At 40.3% G+C, this 22229-nt stretch overlaps 3 protein-coding genes across 9 annotated transcripts; all 3 read left to right on the forward strand.

Moving 5' to 3' along the window:
• Window positions 1-709: 709 nt before the first annotated feature.
• On the forward strand, window positions 710-9930 carry stx16 (syntaxin 16). Of its 4 annotated transcripts, none has more exons than XM_054785812.1 (9): window positions 710-1130; window positions 4554-4565; window positions 4685-4792; window positions 4882-5022; window positions 5125-5287; window positions 6427-6515; window positions 8181-8324; window positions 8498-8578; window positions 8672-9930. In XM_054785812.1, the coding sequence occupies exons 1-9, from the start codon at window positions 1005-1007 to the stop codon at window positions 8777-8779; spliced, it is 972 nt and encodes a 323-aa protein (XP_054641787.1). In that variant the 5' UTR covers window positions 710-1004; the 3' UTR covers window positions 8780-9930. The 4 variants fall into 4 exon arrangements, with proteins under 4 accessions (XP_054641787.1, XP_054641790.1, XP_054641788.1 ...); XM_054785815.1 differs by having other exon boundaries at window positions 710-1085; XM_054785813.1 differs by lacking the exon at window positions 4554-4565.
• Window positions 9931-10340: 410 nt separating this feature from the next.
• LOC129186891 (EEF1A lysine methyltransferase 3-like) lies at window positions 10341-13383 on the forward strand. 3 transcript variants are annotated; one of them, XM_054785614.1, is made up of 3 exons: window positions 10341-10661; window positions 10736-10847; window positions 11745-13383. In XM_054785614.1, exons 1-3 carry the CDS (start codon window positions 10500-10502, stop codon window positions 12143-12145), a joined length of 675 nt encoding a protein of 224 aa, XP_054641589.1. In that variant the 5' UTR covers window positions 10341-10499; the 3' UTR covers window positions 12146-13383. The 3 variants fall into 3 exon arrangements, 1 of the variants encoding a protein (XP_054641589.1); XR_008572314.1 differs by lacking the exon at window positions 10736-10847 and having other exon boundaries at window positions 10516-10661; window positions 11745-11889; XR_008572315.1 differs by having other exon boundaries at window positions 10520-11301; window positions 11745-11881.
• A 495-nt stretch (window positions 13384-13878) lies between these two features.
• si:ch211-159e12.5 (uncharacterized) lies at window positions 13879-21568 on the forward strand. 2 transcript variants are annotated; one of them, XM_054785613.1, is made up of 4 exons: window positions 13879-14061; window positions 14137-14241; window positions 17375-17412; window positions 17565-21568. In XM_054785613.1, exons 1-4 carry the CDS (start codon window positions 14016-14018, stop codon window positions 20655-20657), a joined length of 3282 nt encoding a protein of 1093 aa, XP_054641588.1. In that variant the 5' UTR covers window positions 13879-14015; the 3' UTR covers window positions 20658-21568. The 2 variants fall into 2 exon arrangements, with proteins under 2 accessions (XP_054641588.1, XP_054641587.1); XM_054785612.1 differs by having other exon boundaries at window positions 13940-14061; window positions 17375-21567.
• The last annotated feature ends 661 nt before the right edge of the window (window positions 21569-22229 follow it).

The raw sequence follows: 22229 nt of genomic DNA on the forward strand, positions 1-22229 counted from the left end.
AGAATTTTAATGATAGGATTATCCACTTTGCTATGGTCTTTTAACGATACAAACAGGTAAGTGGTTAAATAAAGCAAAGTGCAAGTGTCTTAGGCGTTGGCCTGCCACAAACCACAAGAGGAGCTTCTTTAACTTCTTGGCAGGCTCTCACTAAGACTTAAGAAACCTCTAAAAACTATTCACTCATACAGTATTGTTTTATTAGAAACATGGTGTCCTCTATGCATCTGCTATGTTGCTATACTCATGAGTTCTGGTCGTCTACTTTGTTTTGTGCGTGCAGATACAACATTAAAATTTGATGTATACTCCCTGGAGACAATAGGTACACTTGCACAGTCTTACACTGGTTTTTGCCATTGTGGTGTGATGCAATACACTTTATTCCAACATTTAGAACACCACAAGTCCAATAATAAGCATATATTTGTGCTTGTAATTTAGGTCAAACATATTTTTTAAAGGCATACGTTTTTATTCAGCTCTCTTGCTCTATCATTAGATTGTACAAGTGTTCCTAATAAAGTGTACAGTGAAAATAATTAATTGCAGATTAATGTTGCTGTTTCACATCGCTGTAAACTCGAGTACGTTTTGTTGCACACAAATTGGAATATGCTGGTATTCTCCTGACCAAAAGAGGTCGCCATAGTGTATTTGAGCTGTAATGGCAGCTGTTGCCGTCAAATGCAGTAGAAGAAGAATGGTTTTAAGCAGGTGTATGTGTCTTCGCATTTCCGGTATATATCTGAAGAGGAACGACTCTGCCGATTTGACATTAAATCTAAATTTAGCGGTGGAACATGTTAAGAGTTCACATAATGTATTAGAAATAATATAGATGGTATTACGATTCTGCATTAGTTTGTAAAAGCTGGATTGCGGGTTACCCCACATTATTTTCACGGGCAAAGCTAAAGCTAAAGCTAGCAAGCGGCGTGTAGGTAGTAGGGGCTAGTGTACAGAAAAGACACCTTTGTCCGTGTTAACGTAGCTATCAAGTCATGGCCACTCGGCGTCTGACAGATGCCTTCTTGTTAATGCGGAACAATGCAATCCAAAACCGGCAGATATTGGCTGAGCAAGTGAGTACAAACGACCCCCGTCTGAGTACACGTAGCAATGCTGCGGTGAGTGGTCTGCATCCTTTTGACATTTTATTGTTTGCTTGCAAATAGCCACAGTTTGTTATGTTAGCTAGAATCAACTGTATGTCTAAATATAATTATGGCAGATTCATCTCATTGTTATTTCGCTGACCCGGTATTTCACCTCAGTACTGTCTGATGTGTCGCTAAAGCTGTTTTCCAGCTATCACTAGCTAAAAGTAGGAGGTAGAAGTGGGCAAAGAGAACATAGAAATATTGCTTTCTATTTTGAGGCAAAGCAGGTATAATCTATACTGAGGCATTCAGGTCAGATAACAAATTAAATGATATGCTTTCAACAAAAGAATGGAGAAACAATACAGCTGCTTTCATATTCCATGGTACGCTAAGAGTAGACTTGGAGCTGCCGAAAAACAGTGTTTGAGAGATGTCAAAAGTGCAAAATATGTCCAAATAAATGCAAATAACGATGCACAATACAGGCTAAGGTGATATTCTTCCCAGAAATGAGTAAATGTGGAACTGCAGTAATGGGAATGATCACAAACGGGAGACCACAAAGTCGCTCCCAATCTTTAGTCATGTTTTTCTGATGGTTCTGAGGTCGATACCGTGTCCTGGGACACACTACATGTAGAAAGACACGCACGGAAAACTGCGCCCATCCCATGTGATGTCTTGTATTGTGCCTATTTAGTGTACGTCTTCTCCTCTTGTTGCCTGTATTCAGAGAGCTTCACTTTTTCCCCATTTTGTTATGCTAGATTTATTCCAGAATGGATTAAATAAATTATTTTTTTCCCCGCACATTCTAAATTATACACAATGTTTTTTGTGTGACTTTTGAAAATTGTAAGTAAATTGTAAGAAAATGTAAGTATTCACAGACTTTGCCATGAAGCTGACATTGAGCTCAGGTACGTCTTGTTTCTATTGATCATCCATGAGATGCTAAATTTGAGTCCACCTGCGGTGAATTCATTGGACATGATTTGGAAAGGCACACGCCAGTCTATGTAAGGTTTGCAGTGCAGTTTACAGTGCATGTCAGAGCACAAACCAAGCATGATAGCAAATGTAGACCGTCAAAACAGGATTGGGATTGGATTGTGTTTGGAAATTTTGGGGAGAAAACAACTTATTCCATTTTTAAATAAGGCTGTAAATAACAAAATGTGGACAAGGTGAAGCACTGTGAATACTTCCCGGGAGCACTGTATATGCAATGCACTTTGACTGTTATGTCCCACTCTGTAGAAAGCATCAACCACATTGCGTGCTTTTTCTCTCGATATAATAGGTGTGATATGTTTATTTTACAGATACTTGTGCTTTTCTTGTGCTTTGGCTGAAACGAATACAGTGGAACTTTAAACATCAAACTCAACGCGTTCTGGGATGCTTGTTGCTGTTCTATTTGTACATATTTTGTAACTCTTTCCAATGGAAATAGAAGTAATTTGTTCCAAAGTCCAACGGTTGCCACCTTACAATCTTGATTAACTTTATTAACTATAAGTAAGAGCTGAAGCATTCTTAACTGTCACAAATGTGTAAAAATAAGTCACAGTAATGCAAATGTGATTCACCGCAATGCAATGAGACGTCAGGCATCTCGCGTTCTTAAAAAGGTCACACTGGATGACATTTTCTTTTCACTATAATCAGTCAAGTTTGACTGAGCAGCCAGGTCAATGTACTACTTTCCCATTAGGCAATATTTTTTCGGTTCTACAGTTAATCACATTTGTCCTCTTTAGCTTGTCTTTACCGGTCTTCATTAGTCGTTTTATTTAGAAGAAAGTACAGTGGAACCTTGGTTAGCGTCATGAATTTGTTCCAGAAGGTCCGACTCTTAACTGAAACGGATGCCAACCGAATGAATTTTTCCCATAAGAAATCATGTAAAACCAATTCATCCTTTCCAGAAAGCCAAAAATGTTAACACAAACAAGTTTTTATAGTTTTACCAATTATATTTTGACAATTTGAAATGCATATAAATGATGAATGAAAGGGATTAACAAACATTTAAAAGGTATAGTTCGGATTTTTTTGACATGAAGTTGTATGACATCCCCATCAGCAGTGTAGTACATCAACAGTGACTCACCCCCCTCAATTGGTCCCGTGAGTCCAGTTCTGGTCGGAGTAGTTCCACGTAGTTGGTGGGGGCCATTTAAGTAAAGAGTTTGGCTTCTCAAAACAAAATGCATTCAAAATATGCGTTAAAAAGTGTAATACATTTGCATAGTACAGTGCGCAGGGATACGGCGGGAGACAAATCCCAGCGATTTGTTTTTTTTTTACTAAGCAGAACTAGGTTCCTCGTCACTGGGAGACGCTGTTGAGGCACTACACTGCTGATGGGGATGCCGTACGACTTCATGTCAAAAAATCCGAACTATACCGTTAGGGTCTTTTACCGTCACTGAAGACGTGATTCTTGATGTGAATTCAATAGCGTTTCTCACCTCCATACTGCAGCCCAAAATGGAGCCAACGAAAGTTGCAAGTGCCAGCATTTTGATAAAGAAGGTGAGGACAACTATTGAACTCAAGAAATAACTCGTGACAAAACAGGAAGATGGTGTCCGTGTGGTGTCTCGCTGCCACATCGTGTCTCTGGGAATAGCGGTCTTCAATGAATGTGAAACTTTGACTAGGATACTTTTACCGTAAAAGTAATTGTTCATGGAGACCTTTCGTCATTTCTATGGACTTAGAATTGTTTTATGCATGGAAAACTATAATTATATAACAATCAACCGCCAATGACACCATAGATGGGTGACATAAATCCCGGTTGCCATTTTTTTTCACTTGCCAATAGGATGCTAACAAAGAAGGAAGGATTTTTTCTTATGCAAAAAAAATATATAAAATAGTAAAATAAGATTATATGCAATTAAGAATACAGATGGACTCATGCAGGGCATTAATAACACGACAAGACATAGTACAAGCCATATTGTACACTAAGCACAGAATGCACGCAATCCGAGGCAAAATTGTGGCGTAAATTTTTGGCGTTAACCAAAAACACGCTACCTGGGGCAGACGCCAACCGAGGTTACACTGTATCCCAAAAAAGCACCTCTGAAGTTGAAATCCAATCATTCATGACAGCAAAAGTTTTTTTCATTATATTTTTTGCCGAATATTTTTAGGTTAATAATTTAAGGTTCTACTGTATGTTATAAAAAATGATTCAGGTTTTTTTGACTTGCTATAACAAATTAAATCAGTGATGACGGTACAACTTGTTGCTACGAATAAAAAGCCGGACTTTGTCGTAATAATGTAGCAATAATGGTCTGTTTTATGCTTGTTTGGTGGTCACTTCTGCAATTTCTGGGGCTCACTTCTGTTGCTTCTGTCCTTCTCTCTTCCTTCTTCTCCACTAATGGATGGAACCACACTGCTATCTGCCAATCACTCTAGGAGCTTGATGAGGTATCATTGTTCCATGGTAGAATTATCCGCTTTACAGTGGTGCGCCATATACATATATATATATTACATATTATGGAAAATGTTAATAGATTTCTTTTGTTTCCGTTTGTTTTATTAAGTTGGCTGATGATCGGATGGCGCTGGTGTCAGGAATCAGTCTGGATCCTGAAGCGGCCATCGGCGTCACCAAGAAGTTGCCCCCCAAATGGATAGAGGACATTGATGAGGTAACCATGGACCGGAAACTTCCAAGCTCATGCCGATCACGCCGTTATCACGATTACACCACTAATATGTCACTTTGGATGCCTTTCAGATCCAGTATGAAATTTCACGGGTTCGACAGAAGATGAAGGACCTGGCTTTACTTCATGACAAGCACATGAATCGGCCCACACTGGATGACAGTAGTGAAGAAGAGCACGCCATAGAAATCACTACACAGGAGATCACACAGGTATGCAGCCTGTTTAACTGTGTAGAAGTAATCTTTTCTCATGATGGCCCAATGTGTCTTGTCAAAATACGTCTAGTTCCTCTCCTACTCTGTTGGCTACAGATGTTCCATAGATGCCAGAGAGCTGTAACAGGCTTGCAGTCTCGCTGTGGCCACTGCACTGAGCAGGAAGAGAGACTATTGAGAAACGTGGTCTCATCTCTGGCACAAAGTCTGCAGGAGCTGTCCACCAATTTCAGGCACACACAGTCCAGCTACTTAAAACGTAAGATTTTTTTAAATGCATCTCAATAAATTACAACATCGTGCTAAAGTTATTGGGTTCCATTTCAATTCAGACTAAGAAACCAATTTTTAAATGATTTTGCTGATTACAGCGCGAATGAGTAGTTTACAATATTGACAATTTTCACAGTTTTTCGAATTAATTCAAACTAGGGGTGCACGATGATATCGGGGAATTATGACATCATACTGATAAATCGGATAACATTACAAATCGCTCCAATAAGCGCTAATTTTAAAAAACCCTCCAATGAGGAGAGGTTACTGCTACTGTGCGCGTGAGCAAATCAAGCGCTACTTTTTTCTCCTGCCTGTGACGTTAACGGCCTGTCCCAACTTCCCCTGAGCTCATTTGTAAACAAACATTCACTTTAAAGACACAAGATGTGTGTTAGTTGTACGAAATACTCCGTGAAGAGGTGGGGGGGAAAAACATCGAGCACACAAAAAAACCTCATCAGCCACCTGAAACACCAGCACCACAATGTTTTAAAAAGTGCAAAAGGTTTGCCAGAGACCTCTGTAGCGTCAGACCGGCTGCTCGGAGCATGTGCTCGAATACAGTGCACCTTGTTGGGCCACGCCAGGTGGCGCCGCTCTATACTCCGGTTCTCCTCATAGTAGTTACATGGTAGTAATGTCATGATTTTTGATTAGGACAAATCAACAGGTACCGTTGGTCAAATCCAAATTTGTTCAAGTACTTACCTTCAGGTGCGCACAAACTACAGTTAAATCTTAATTTAAAAAAGTATATATAAAAAGTTATCGGTTCCATATCGGTCTCATGAAGCAGAAAGTTATCAGTATCTGTTTGGAAAAAGATATTGTGCATCTCTAATTCAAAAATTGTAGAATTATTTCACTCTCTGTAGTTAATCTACAATATGAATTTCACACTGAAATGACGTTTTAGTAAATATTTTATATGTATTTATTTTTTTATATACGGTAATATTTTAATATAGTATGAGTTGCACCGGTACATTAGAATAAATCTGTTGCTGTGCAGTTCTACCCCACTGCAAATTAATAGTCCATGCAGCTTGTTTCTTTCATTGTTCACGCCATAATTTCTGCCCGTCATGTAATACACAAATAAGTTGTTTTATCTTCCAGGAATGAAGAATCGTGAGGAGCGATCGAAGCACTTTTTTGATGCGGGGCCTCTAATGGAAGAGGACGAAGAGCTAGCTGTGTATGACAAGGTGTGTGGCTGTTTGAAAATGCAATCATTCTTTCAGGTGAATTAAGTTCTCTCAGTAAAATGAGCTAATGCAATGATACTTGTGGAATAGTATTTGCACAGGTGACCTTTATGCATTAAAGAACAGGAGAAAACCTAACACTGATCCAAAGCCGGGTATACGCCGTGCAATAGTGCCGTCTCGCAATTAATGTCAGCCCAAACACAACAGAGTTGGAGGAGAAACTGAGGCGCACATAAACATGACACTTGCAACACACACCACCTATGGCAACTTGAGGTGGACGCACACTAATGATGTTGTGTTAGAGCCTGAATTGACGGTTCTATCACACAATCTCAACATTCACTAAATTACCATAGATCACATGTGTCAAACTCGTGCCATGGAGGGCCGAGGCGCTGCAGGTTTTCTCTCCAACCAGTTTCTTCAGCTGCATTTGAAGTATCTTGAGTGGTCAGCATTCAATGACATTATCTACCTCTGCATGCGCTTTAAAATGTTGGCTGCGCTACATGTATGAAACTCATGCGTGCTACACTTGCCGCACTGTTGTTTACGGTAGTTTTTCCTTGGCGATGATACAACATTGGTTCTGTTGCTGCTGTGTTGTGCAATATACAGTGGAACCTTGGTTAGCATCATTAATTAATTGCAGAAGGTCTGATGTCCCTAAGAAATACAGTAAATCCATTTTATCCATTCCAGAAAGCCAGAAATGTTAACACAAAACATGTTTTTATAGTTGTACAATTATATTTTGGCATGCAGAAAACAATTTGACATGCATGTAAATACATATAAATGATTAATGAAAGGAATAAATTAACATTTAAGGTTACTTTTACCTTCGTTCAAGACATTCTTGATCCCCAAAGACATAATGTGGTAGCCATATCAACCACCACCACCTTCCTGTTTTGACACGGGCTGTCTCTTGAATTAAATAGTGTTCGACCATCAAACTGTAAAACCGTGTTTGATGTGAACATTTTTCAGAGTCCACCGTTGATGACATAGACGGATGACGGAACGTCCGGTTCCAGTTGACATTTTGTGCACTAGGTAATAGGATGCTAACAAGGAAGGATGTTTTCTGATAAAGTATGTTAAGAATACAGATGGACTCACGCAGTGTATTAATAACAGAAGATGCGCACCATATTGTACGCTAACCGGAGAATGCAGGTAAACGGAAGCAAAATTGTGACATACATTTTTGACATTAACCAAAATACACGCCAACCGGGCCGGACGCTGACCGACGTTCCACTGTACTTGTTAATAAATGACCATATGGTCAAAGAGATACAGGTTCCTTTTCACTCTAAGTCATTATTAAAGTAAAAAAAAATGTTGTTTTTTTATAAGATAATTTCACATTTATGAAATAGCAGCCTTTCTCCAATGAACGCCTGCTTCCAAATGACACAAAATCGTCTTAACAATTTAGGTAAAAAAAAAAAAAAACAAAAACAACACCCCGGCTATAGAATTTAATTTAATTCATTTTTTACGGCTATAAAAATGGTACAGCCTCATTCATTCCAACACCAAGAGAAATTATTATTACTCTAATTGCCATTTTCATTAGCATGTTTTTCACCCCTCTCGATCATGATACCAGTCATGAATGGTTTTTCACCCAAGGGTTGTTTCTTTCAGGGCTTTACAGATGACCAATTGATGTTGGTGGAGCAGAACACAGTCATGGTTGAAGAACGAGAGCGAGAGATCCGACAAATAGTTCAGTCCATTTCAGATCTGAATGAGATTTTCCGGGACTTGGCCAGCATGGTGGTGGAGCAGGTATTGCATCCTTCCTGACTTTCTGTCCATACATGTGTAAATAACACCTGTGCCAGTGTCAGCTTCACCAAACAAGTTCCCGTGCTGCAAGCACGGAGTGGATGACTTACAAAATGAAGTGTATGTCCAGTTCCCTTTGATTGAAATGTAATATTGCCTGCTACTACCTCAAGGGCACCGTCCTTGACAGAATCGACTTCAACGTGGAGCAAGCGTGTGTCAAAACAGAAGATGGCTTAAAACAGTTACAAAAGGTAAATCTAGTCTTAAAATGTATCTGTGTGTTATTTGTTGTATTGCTGTACTTTCATTAATTGACCATGTCCTTGTTTTCATGTTCTTTGCAGGCAGAGCACTATCAGAAGAAAAACAGGAAGATGCTGGTCATTTTGATCCTCTTTGTTATAGTCATCATTCTAATAATTATTCTCTTTTCAACCAAGTTTAAGTCTTAAAATTACATTTGTTCTCTGTGTGAGTGTTTCTTGTGGAATCTGTGGACCTCTGCCCAAACAAAGCTGACAGCCTTTCACACCATACGTCGGTTTTCTGGTATGCTCTAGGCTGTACGGAGATTTTAATTTTTTTTAATCAATGTTACAATCAGCAGTATATTTGAGTTGTGGTTGCTTATGATGTGACTGGCATCTAAATTGCCTTGGCTTATACTTGACCATGTTGGCATAGCTGTCTGTCTTTTATCAAGAGTGAAGACTTTATGGCGTGTATAGATGGACAAGCATGTTACATTGTTTCTTTAAGGCAGGGTGGTTTCTGCTTGATTTCAATGTGAAAAATTGGGTGAAAATGCATTCTAGACCTAAGACATTTTAAGAGAAACATGTAATGGGGATTATGGATAGTTTTGGCACAGTATTTTCTTGCCAAAAGACAGTGTTGATCATTCTCTACCTAAATATTCCTATGGTTAAAGGACCACCTGCTGATCATTTAATCTTTTTACGTTCTCATTGAATGATAACACTGTAGTGTTTGGAACTACCACTGCTTGCCTGACGAGGATAGGCAGCTGGCCCATAATTTTAGATTCACCCATTTAACACCTGCTGCTCTTGTCAAAAATGATTGAAACCGTTTTGTTTTCATGGTTCTTGCATTAAGTGATGTTTTTTTTTGGTTTATTTTTTTAAACTGCAGTTTGCACATACTTGAGGCCTGAGCAAAAGGAACGTGTTATGAACGTAATACTACTGTCATCTGTATGATGAAAAGAATTATTTATTTTTAAAAACTACATATAACTAAGGTGGTTTGTGTCCTGCAGAATTACCTTATATAGGTGAAACCTGGTAGCTTAAATCAAATATTGTTCACCACTCCACTAAGGAAACTGATCCACAAGCAGCTACATACAGACAGCATTATGCATTTTATTCTGGTATTATGATCTTCTTGCTCTGAAAAGACTGATATGCTGAGAAGATGAAGAGCTTTATTTGACATGTGTACGCCGGCCATTTATTTTATTCATGTTTTACACACCATCTCAGTCATTGATGTGAAGCTGTGTGTGAAAAATGTCCAAGTGGTACTCTTCATGAGTGGAGTGTTTTTTTGTTTTGTTTTTAAATAAACCTGGGACATGATGGTGTAGCTCATTTGAGTTTCATTTATATCTTACCGCTTATCTATCTGGTCAAACCCACTCGTAGGACCAATGTTACCCCAATGGGATTCCTCAAAATAGTAATTTGCTAGTCAAATGCAAACACTTAGGAAAAATGCACTAAATGGCATTTACTTGCGTCTACAAAGTTCAGAAATGCGCCAATATATTACGTACAAGCGAAATGGGGGGTGGAGATTACTTAACGGACCTCCCGAGTGTACACGTGGACATGCTGTTACGTGTCTCTGCCTAACCCGGAAGATAAACAGCGTCATGTCGCCTTTCAAATTTAAAGCTTCGACCGAATTGCCATTAACGCATTGCGAGTTATATTTGCTAAGCAATTATGTAAAACCAATTTAGAACACTAATGTGCCTACTTTCCTCGTGTAGAATGAAGTGGTTTCCATCTTTATACAAAGACGAATTGCGTCACAGCTTGCTAATGCTAGCTGACCCGGAAATGTTGAGCCTGGACTTAGAACTTTTGAATTAAGGAGGGTTGATTACAAACATTTGCCCCTCTCCCCCGTTCATCAATCACCATGAACTATTTTGGAGACGAAGACAACACTTTTCCAGTGGACGCCTGCTTGTTCGCGGATACATTTTCTCAAGACACTGTTTATAAGTTAATGGGCCAAGATGTGACGATCAAACAGTATTTTGGTGCAAACCTCGGCGTGGCTGCTCCAGTGTGGGAAGCAGTGAGTAGTAGTCATATTACTAAATGTCGAATGTGTCCAGATAATTCTTAGTGTGTGTGTGTTTATGTATACAGGCGTTACAATTGTGTCGATACTTCGAGGAGCATCATATGGAGTGGAGTGGGAAACGTGTCATCGAGCTGGGAGCGGGGACTGGTGTTGTTGGGATTGGGGCTGCTCGTCTAGGTATGCTGCGGTGCATAACGCAAAGACGTACTTTAGGAGTGTGTTTTATTTAGAAAAATCATCCAACTCCGTTAGCTCGTCTCCGCCGTTTTTAATTCACACACACAGCTTTCAGAAACCACCACTAGAGGCACTGTAACCTTGTAACTATACATCAGTTGTGATGGCTTTTTTAAGGGTGCGTTCACATTTGCCACATAGGCCGGTATTCTGACACTAAAGATACTGGGTGTATACTTGAGTGCGGTTAGGTGAGCGTTCACACTTAGCATACGCATTATGTTGCGCCTCAATTGGACGGTGTAACCTCACGCTTCGAAAACAATGTGACGTCTTCTGGGTCACAGCCAATCATAGGACCTTTGTTTCTATGGTGGGATTTTTAAAAGACCTCAAAAGGTTCCCGATGTACTGCAAGGAGACGTTTCTGACGACTTTGCTGAACTGTATCCAGGTACGTTTACTGTATTTACGCCCCTGGTCTTATTGTACTCTTATTTTCTTGATGGTTTTCACTCAGCTTTGTATTTGGTGTTGCTATGCATTGCCTGGTTACGGTCTTGGTGACATCATATCCGGTGTTTAGGTGCGTTGATGCAGTCTGCAAGGGGTTGATCTTTTGTCTGGTATTATGGAACTCCTTTTCTTACCAATCACTTAACAGAACATTCTTTTCTTACTAATCACTTAACGGAAAAAAACGACTCTTCAGCCGGCTCCAAGAGTCGTTTCATTTGGGAGCTACACATCACTACCTTTTTATCACCTGATTACAGGACACTGTTGGATAATGTTTCCTTTCCCCATGGCTGAATTGTAGAATTTCTCATACTATTTCTTTACATTTAAGTATGTTACCAATAATGCAAGCAGTAAAATGTGCGCGTTTACTCACAGGTGCAGACGTGACCCTCACAGACCTTCCAGTGACTCTTCCGTCGCTGGAAGCCAACATCTGTGCCAACATGCCATCCAGTGGTTGGCCTTCTTGCCCTCCAGCTGTCCTCCCTCTATCCTGGGGTGAGGACCACAAGAAGTTCTCCTCAGACTGGGACCTGGTGCTGGGCGCAGATATCATTTACCTTCCAGAGACGTATCCACTGTTAATGGAGACGTTGGTTCATCTGTGCAAGAGTAAAGCAGAGCTTTATCTTTCATCCAAGATGCGAAAAGAGCACGAGGCTCCGAGGTTCTTTGAAGAACTTCTGCCATTGAGGTTTAATGCACAACTTGTGCACCGTGATGACAATCAGAACATTAATATTTATAGAGCATCTCTAAAAAAGACCAGTAGTTGAAGGAATCAGTTTCACGTCTTATTATGTGTTTATGTTTCTTATGTTCTTATTCTTTCATTTGTTTTATTTCTTTTCTTGGGAGAATGAACAGAATAAGATTTTCATTGCATGGTATAACTGCTGTTTTACTATGCACATGATTGGTTTTATTCAAGGTTTTTGTCTTTCCCGAACCTTTTGAAATCAATTTTAACAGAAGAAAAAGCATTTTGACATTCTATTGAGTGTTAATGTTTACATCGGGCCAATTCTACTGCATGAGACGCGCCCACGGCTTCAGTTTAAAACTGGGGAGCAACGTACTTTTTTGCAGCAGATTCCTAAAAACAGCAGGGCATTCCTATCATACAAATCATCTTTGTCTCGCTTCTGTTTTACTTTTACATTTCAATTTAAAATATGACAGAGCCGCCGTGCATTGACACTTTATACCAAATAAGAATAATTAATAGTGAAGGAAAAACCTGCCCCTCCACCACCCAGCTTTCTGAAAATGTGGTTGCTAGAATTATTTAGTTGAATAGCCGCGGTTTACATGACCCACTTGACAATCAATGAAAATAGATCAAGATCAAGAGTTTTTATTGTCATATGCATAGTAAAACAGGCAGTTATACTATGCAATGAAATTCTATTAATAATCTTCATGATGAAGGCCATTATTGTAGTTGTATCACTACATATTTATTAATTATAATATAATTGTGATATGATTAGGGATGGGTATTGGACTAAGTGCTTTTGATTTACTATTATACTACTTACTTATTTTTGGAGAGAATGTCTGAATATCTGTGAGTGTTCTGAACACCTGTTTCCAAGCTAATGTCTTATTGAGCTGCCTGGAGGAGTTGTGCTGTCGGTATGCTCTTCCTCAGACCACAAACTAGTTGAGATTGAATGAACAGTGCCTCTGCTGGCTGCAGCCAAATAGTGCATTCCATTTTTCCTCAATCGCTTCAACGGGATCAATTCCACACAGATTTATTACACCCATGCTTAATTAAGATGCCTGTTTCAGTCTCAATGTAGAGCTTTTTTATGACAGATTTATAAAATATTGTGGTACTGTACTTGTTGTAGATGTTTAAAAAAAAGCATTTTTTGCACCTCTTTTCATTTTCTTTGCATGTAAAAATGCAATTGCATGCCCGGAAGTGACAGAAATGACAACTTCTATTAAATAAAAATCAAGCAATTATGACAATAATGTATATATATTGATGAATGTTTGTCTTTTTGATGATTTCCCTGTCACACCTCATGTGTAACATTTTAAGAAATGACGATACACTTTTATTGCTGCACTAAAACGCAACAGTTTCAATTGAAAACTGACACTGATCACAACAATGATTATCTCATCCCGGTTGGCTATTATTCTGTCAGCATCAACAGATTGCGCCCTCCCTGCGGCCTGCTGTCTGCTTCATCCGCTCTCCCCTGCACTCTGCTGATGTACTGACTTTCTGTTCAGCAAAGGAAAGCCTGTTTGTTACGCTGGAGAGTTCCGAAGAAAAGAGAGGCAAGCCGTCCCCTGCCCATCTCACTCTGCGCTACAATTGAAGCGACAAAACTGATCCCTCCACCCGTTTCCGTGCGGTTTCTATCATGCTGAGCAGCACTTTTTTTGTCATCAATATCTGGGAAAAGTTGGGGAAACGGAATGTAAAATAAATAAATGTACTACTTGTTCTGTTGTTGTGGCGGGACGGTCCACTTTTACGTCTGTTTGGGAAATTAGCCGATGGCATTTGGCTGCATGAGAGGTCGAGGGAGGTGACAGGAGTGTGTGTGTGTTGGCTGATTTGAGTGGGAGGGATTCTGAGCACCACTCCCTCTTTAAAACAAGTTGTCCTGTCAAGAGCTCATGTCATCCTTCCCAAGCAGCAGAAGAAATGAACCACTGACTGAAGGTATGTTATGTGCAAATTATTTTTAATGTTAATAAATTTAAACACACCAACAATGTTTCTTTCCTTTGTGTTTAGGGTGCAAGATTCAGTGCACATTATGGATTTATGGCCTAAAAATCAAGGGCTGCTGCCCCCATACCATAGATATGGTACTGTTCCTGGCAGAAATCAAACGTATAAGTAAGTAGTCTGACTTTTTCAGTGTTTGTGTTGCTGCTCCTTTGAATTTCGGAAGGCACTGAAATACTGCAGACTCTCTGAACGCTCTTAAAGCAGGGGTTCTCAAATTGTCTCTCTCCGGGACCCACATTCTCCAATGGTCATTAAGTGACAACCCACTTTTTAATTTTAATTTTTTTTTAAATTTTATATGAAGTCCCGACCCACTTTTTCATTTTCATTTTTTCATATTTTTACTTAAGTCAAACCAAGCACATTGATTTGTTTTAAATCTTTTGAAACATGAAAACACATAATTGCATGCCCAAAGTTAATTTTAGAGGAATTTACCAAGACATTTTATTGAGGAAATGAGGAGGAACAGGATAGCTGTATGCATACAAATAATGCATAAATTCTAATTAAATATAAAAAATGCACTAAATAATACCACAAAATCAGATATTTTGTTTATAATTGTCCAATGAATATATAACAAAAAGGAAGATGACTAAAATATTGCTCTAACTTAAAAGTTAAAACTTACAGTCAGACAAGTCAAGTTACCAAGTCATTACATATTTCAATGTATTTTTTTTACGCGCTGTCTTGACCCACTAGTTGAGAATCACTGCTCTACAGCATTAGACCAGGGGTCAACAACCCGTCGATGGTGAGCCACCAGTCGGTCTCTGGGACTTTGCCGGTCGATTACAAGAATATTACACAATAATGTATTATTACAACAGTGCTCTCCCCTGCCGGAGAGTGACCAACAGACGCTTTTTTTTTTTACCACTCAACACGCCCGTACACCTTGCCTCCCTCCAGGCACGCAACCCACAAGCTCCAGCCAGGAGCTCAGTCACCAAAACCCGGCCGGAGGTACCAGCGCCCGCACATCGGCTCGCCCGGCAAGCAACAAGCGTTCAGCGACAAGTGTGCAGAGAGAGAGCGTAGCGATGTGCCTTCGCACACACAACAGTAGTTACTGTACGTTAATATGGCTCATAATCTGCCATTGCTGCCTCAAAATTAAGGCACAAATATAACTCCATAGATGTGCACCTCCAAACAAATCTTCAAGGTGCGGCAACGCAGCTCGTTAGGGCTGACTGACTAGCCGCTCTTGGCCATTGCTTGCCCAAGACACTAAGCCATCAAGCCCAATTAGAGTTGTAGTTTGCTCACAGAGCCGACGCCACAAGCCCAGGGGCTATCCTTGGACCGTGGCGCATTTGTCATTGCCTCACTGCAGAAACAAAATAAAATAAAAAAAACATAAAAAAATGGTAAAAATTGAGCAAAACGCACAATGAGAAAAAGCTGAAATGTTGGCGCCAACAACCAATAAAAGCACAGGACGTGATGAATTACTAATTAAATGTTGATCAACTTTGTAAAGTTCTGTAGAAATGACACAAATACTCCAATTACATTTAGTTTCTAGTAATTGTTAGGGGTGCCCATAATTGTGGAATAGGTCATTTTATGAAAAATAATTATTTCTTAGTCTGGGATTTTTTTTGTTTTTATTTTCTTAAAATTCACTTGATGAAGGTTACATTTTTCTCCTATTTTCAATATGGTCCTATATTTTTTAGAGAATAAAAATATAATTATTAGAAGCTAAAGAACAAATCTTAACCAATCTTACAAGTGTAAATATTAAGTTGATGGTGTACAATTAAAATTAAATAAAACTACTCCTCCTTTGATGAGGGTAAGAGTTGCTAACGTCAAGCCAGGTTCATGCGTCCCGCTTTTTAATGTTGTTTAGTGTGTGAAAAGAAGTTCATCACTACAATAAAACTGAACAAGAGTAAAACTACTCACCCTTTGATGACACACAGTGTTCAGGGAAGCGGAAGGGGGGCTAAAAAAAAGGGCCAACTTCATGCATCTCACTTTTGAACGTGCTTGCTCTGTCATACAAGTGTGAAATGAAGTTAACTGCTGTACCTATAAAACAAAACTAAAATACAACTACTCACCTTTGATGATGCATGGTGTTTAGGTAAGTGGAGAGAGATGATTCATAAAGGCAAGGCGACTTCATGCATCACACTTTGTACGATTCTTTAAATGTCAATTGTTAAAAGTTAACCACTGTACAATAAAACTGAATCGAAACCACCCACCCTGTCAAAGTATGTATGGAGGTTGGGGACGTGGAGAGGGAGTCTTTTGCTGAAGTTGAGCTAATTTCATGCATCACGCTTTTTAGTGTTCACCTTTACTGTCATACAATAAAACTAAGCTAAAGTAAAACTACTCACCATTTGACATGTGGAGAGTGAGAGGATTTTTAACTGTCATACAAGTGTAAAAAAAAAAAAGTTGTAACTGCTGTATAGTAAAACTTTAAAATATTGAATTCTCATATTGTACTGACAACACTTTTCTTGCTACATTAAAGCTACATCGCAATAAATCATAATAATCCATCCATCAATGGTCCCGCCTTCTGTGGAGGCATCAGAGAGTAATTAAAAAAAAACTACACACACAGTATTTGTGGAGTTGGACCTGTACAACAAGGATTAGCTGCTCACTGAGCTGAAGTCTGGACATTTGGCGAGGTCTTGCCAAATATTGGGTATGATAACAGTTCGACTTCCAAGCTGTTGTGTGATTTTAGAGCATTGCTTCTCAAATAATTGGGTGGGCCCCCCAGGGGAGGCGCGATGAACTGTCAGGGTGGGGCGCGAGAGGCAGGGATTTGTGCGGACTTGCCAACATGTATGAATTTGTTGTACTCAGCATGCAATTTGACTCGACTCTTGAATACGCTTCACTGCTCTCCATTTTGCTGCATTTCACTGGTTTCAGTTTCGAGTTCAGTCTGTACAATACAGATAAATAAATAGATAATCAGTTTCTCACTTTAAATTGTGGGGGGGGGGGAATAACATTTCTGTCAATGGGGGCATGACACAAAATAACTGAGAACCTGTGCTTTGAAGGCAGTTATCAATGGAAAGTGTATGCCCTTTTTGGAATTTCCACAGTAACATCTCATCCCTGACCACATGGTTGTTTAATAAATGAAAAGCTATAAAAAAAAAAATCAAATTTGCCTGTAGTCAGTCAATGTGAGAAGATAGCATATCAGTGTATTGTGACACTCACGTTTGAATCCTTTTATCCACAGCTATCATGACAGAAACCACGCGATCCATTATCCACCAGGTAACCATGACGAACAGTGCAATCATGTCAGAGAGTCCCGCCACTGGACTCTACCTAGATCAGGAATAGGTGGAGCTCGACTGGACTACACCAACTGGACTGACCCTCGATTGTATGCCCCAACTTCTGCTCAGCTACCTTTTATTTCTCAGCAGGACCTGGGCGACTATGACCCTTCTGAAGTCAGGGAATGCTCAAGGGCCAATTATGAGAGAGGCTACCTGAGGGAGGGATGGCAGAGGAGGTGGGAGGCTTCCAAGAGAGACAGCAGCAGCTACCGAGAGCTGGAAGCCTGGGCTGCTCGTTACAGCCATTCCCTTCCTAGGAGGAGACGCATAGAGTCGGAGCTGAGGGGGGCCTCTCAGGGTCTGTTGGAGAGAAGAACTGGGATAGGCTCTTGCATGGTGACAGAGCAGCAAGTTGGACAATGTGTAAACATAAGACATGATCCAGCGCATTGGGAGATAGCTTCACCAGAAGCTCCTAATACCAGCCATGTAGTGGACATTAAAGGACAGATAGGATTCCAAAGGAAAATCTTTAGCCAACCCCCTGATTATATTGCACCTCCTCCCTATAACACCCAACATAAAAGTTCATCTGTGATGCCCCATTATGGTATCAATTTGGTACAGGTTGAGAGAACTCAGGACAAACCAGGCAAAAAACAAAAAACAGACCTTGAAAGAATCACAAACCTAAGTAGCCAAGTCTACATTCCACAAGAGCTTTTGCCACAGCAGGCAGTTCAGAGAAGAATCACGGAAGCTTCCTCAAAAGTAATTGAAGGACGGAAGTTCAGATTAAGTAAGAAGACGGGCGGGATGACCATATTCTGTTTAGTGTCTCGGATAGCAGGCCCAACAGAATCCCCGTCCTTGACACCTCCAGCAAACACAGAGGTTGGAAACTGTTCTATGCTCAGTACTGAGAATAACCCAATATCCAAGGTTGCAGACGAAGTAGACAAGACACAAACAAATATGTCTGACCTGACCAAAACAAAACAGATGGCGCCATGTTGCAAAAAAAGTGTAGCACCGGAGGAAAAACTGCTAAAGGACAAGACGGATGATGCTACATTTGAGAAGCAAAGTGCTCAGTTAATACCACCTGTCAGATATCCTTTGTGGAAGGAGCCGAGTTTCACAAGAACTCTGAAGGGTGCAGGGAGTCCACTTGGCATGGAAGTGAGGAGACTGGATATCAAGAAAGGACCTGAATCCGAGGAAGGTCAAGATCTCCTGGTGATCGACACGACATGCGTTGTTGTCAAAATGGAGCTGATTCAGTCACCCAAGAAGGAACACGTTCACCTCTTAGAATACCCTGAAAACAGTCCTTCCTCTCCTGTTCAATCAGAAGGCCTGAAGCAAGACTTGTACCCTGATCCAAATACAGAATTAAACTACATGCCACAAAACACAAGACTTAAAGGCAAGCTGGACCCAGATCTTGAGAAGGAAGTGAACCTTGAGATTGACAGTGAAAACCCTACACAGGGATCCTTGGAGAAGAATACTGAAAGAATCCTCAGGACCAGTCTTGACGCAAGCTCAGGTTCTGACGGGGTCATGAAAAATGAGCTAGATTCTTCTCTAGTTAACAACAGTGAAATGAAAGAGAAGCTGTCCAAAGACACCACCAAAGAGGAGGAGCAGTCACAGAACCAACAAGACCCAAACAAGGAAAAGATGTCTGTTGATTGGGTTAAAGACATTTCTTGTGGCAAACTTTCAGAATCCCAGCAGCATGTGGAAGCAGAGATTAACAGCCAACCTGGAACAAATGATTTGCTGCAGGTTGAAACATCTGAGAATGCTACATTTGAATGCACTCAAGTGGGGGACAAATCCGAGCAGAGATGGGCAAAAAATCAATCAATTGAAAAGGATGCAGGTCTGTTTGTCACTTCACCTCCTCTCCCATTAAATTCTCTCTTACCTCCATCCTCTCTAGATGACGGTGCGTCAAATCCTACTCTTATATACTCTCTTGAGTCACTCCCAAGTATCTCAGAGTCAGAAACTGAGGAGGGGCCAGATGCTGAGCAGGGAACACTGGACCCAGTTGCCGATGGAGTACTTCAACCTGGAACTGCTTCATTGCTGACATTTCTGATTCCTCCTGCTGATCCATCTGTAATAGCGTCCAAATCTGATACCGATGCTTCTGAGGACACTGAAGAGGGACAAACATCACTGCATGAAGAAGTCTATCAGGAATCTCCCACTGATGGGACAGGTGCGCAGCCATTTGAAGGTGATCGTGTACAAATGGTAAGTGATATTTCTATAGAACTTGTAGAGCAGATGTCTGCAATATCCAAAGAGGAACCATCAGACTTCAACAATGAGCAGCAGGAACTCCTTTGTATTCAAGCAGAAGACAGGAACAAGACAGAAGATGACAATTTAGGACAGATATCCACAGAAAAGTGTCTAACTGAAAGACAGATCAAATCTTTGGTGGTCCAAACAGAGGAAAATGTGGATGTGAAAGAGACTAACAAGGAGCCGCTTGAGGATAATAAAGATCTGACAGGTCTTGAGGAAGAGATGATAGAATGTCAGAATGACAAACAAGATACCAAAGCCTTGTTTAAACTTCTGTCTCCACCATCACCTTCAGATTCAAACCATGAAGCTCAACCCCAAGCTCCATCTCCACAACTGGACTCAAAAGAAGACCTTGCCCCCCATGTAGAAACTGGATCAACTGAAAACCCTCATGAAACTGTCACTGCTCCTCTTCTTCTGCCGGAGTTTATCCCATCTTCTGAAACTTCTCCTCCTCCCCCAGGGAACTGTGTCCCTCCTGACCAACCCCAAGGAGAGGGGCTTCACTACCCCAACTCCTTGTGGGATGCAGTCAATCGTATTAGGAAACATACAGCTCCTGACTCTGAGAACGAAGAGGAGGAGGTGACTGAGTTTTGGGATCCAGAGAGGGTAGAAGGAGTGCCGGACATCTTTGAGGAACTGGAAGTGTCAGAGGACACTGAGGTTGGACAAATGCTGCCACATCCATGGCGTGAAGAGGACACATTTTCCTGCAGTAGCACCAGTAGTCATGATTCTGGGGACACGGTTGTTGTAGCAGATGAGGTCGAAGTTGAGCAGACAGAGGAGGTTTGGAGGGGGTGCCTGGGTGAAGTTAACAATGCCAACTCTGAAGGTGAGGGGGGAGGTGATGACAAGAGGGATGAGTACCAAACTGAACAAGGGGAAGATAGCACAAGATGAGGCAATGATGTAGTGCAATTACAATATGAGGAAAAAGTGCTTTTATACTGATTGCACTTTCATTAGGTACACATGCACAGTCCAATCCAGGGGTGTCCAAACTTTTTCCACCAAGGGCCGCCTACAGAAACATCTTTGTGTTATACGTGACAAAGTAAATTAGTGTAATATCTAATAATATATCTCATTATGTATTTTTTGAATATACAGAGGACCAATAAAAAACAAGCTGTAAGTCAAGAAGGGTCCCCGAAACGCCCTTTGGACACCGTTGGTCTAATCTAATGAGAGCCAATACAACAGGGGTGTCAAACAAACGTACAGGGGGCCAAAACGCAAGAGCTGATTTTGTAATAGTTTTAAAATGGTGTCGTTTTTAGTCTTGCATAGTTAAACTATTGTTAGGTTGAGTACGAATCTGGCACCTTTCGTAACAATGGTTCTACAATTAGTGCTACTGTATGCATAATAGAGTAACACTCAGTTTATGACACCTTATTTAGTTATGCGTACGATGCATTATAGTAACGCAGATGTAAACATATTGCTCAATTAAAACCTCAGCGTCAATCAAAATTAAGCATTATTACCGTACATTTGTCAAGGCAGCTCACGCAATGGGTCTCATTACATTGTGCAGGTGTACCTAATGTTGTGTGCAGTGACTGTAAACTGTCTTTTGCATCTTATCTAAGCATTATTTTTCATTGCAGAGTGACGCTATCCATGTCATAAAAAAAAAATGGAAATAAAATATCTTAAGCATGTACTGAGTCACACTGCTAATTTTACTGTTTTAGTAAATCATGTTGGTTTGTTTTGGAAAGTGTGGACACATTTACCTTTAAATAATTTCCTTTAGCATGTGTGGGCAATAAACTGTTCAAAGCGTCATACTGTGGATGAAGGCATGTCATTGTTTTAAATTGAATTAGAGCATAAATAAAATAGAGTCATCCCTCGCCACATCGCGCTTTGAATTTCACGGCTTCACTATCACAATTTTTCAAAATATATGAATGAGTAAATCATTGCTGTTTCTGGTTGATTACGACCTAGTATTAGTCTAACAAGTTGCATACCGTAAATTCCGGTGTATAAGCCGCGCTCACCAAATTTAGAGGAAAAAACAGATTTGTACAAATACAAGCCGCACCGGTGTATAAGCCACACGTGTCCACGTCATAAAATGCACATGACAATAAAAACATACTGTGAGAGTTAATCATGAGCTATGAACATACTGTGAGAGTTAATCATGAGCTATGAAAAAACTAATGCGCTTGTCAACCCATAGGAAATTGCAGGAGGTCATTACTCAATATAACACTCTGACTCAAGTTCATCACACAGCAGCTAAACATTCAACATTTTAAAGCTGGTCCATAATGCATTTCGTTTGAGAAAAAACAATTTCATTGGAGGGGCACAGAAAGCATAGAAAACGGTGGATGGTGCTGCAATGCTGCCTCTGTTCAGAAGACCCGGAGTCCAAAGTCCAGAGGGATGCTGACGTCATTGCAGCGCCCCAATGAATGCATTGCTCAGACGCAATGACTTACGAGAAAACTT

Source organism: Dunckerocampus dactyliophorus, chromosome 8 (assembly GCF_027744805.1).
Source record: "Dunckerocampus dactyliophorus isolate RoL2022-P2 chromosome 8, RoL_Ddac_1.1, whole genome shotgun sequence".
Classification (NCBI taxonomy): domain Eukaryota; kingdom Metazoa; phylum Chordata; class Actinopteri; order Syngnathiformes; family Syngnathidae; genus Dunckerocampus; species Dunckerocampus dactyliophorus.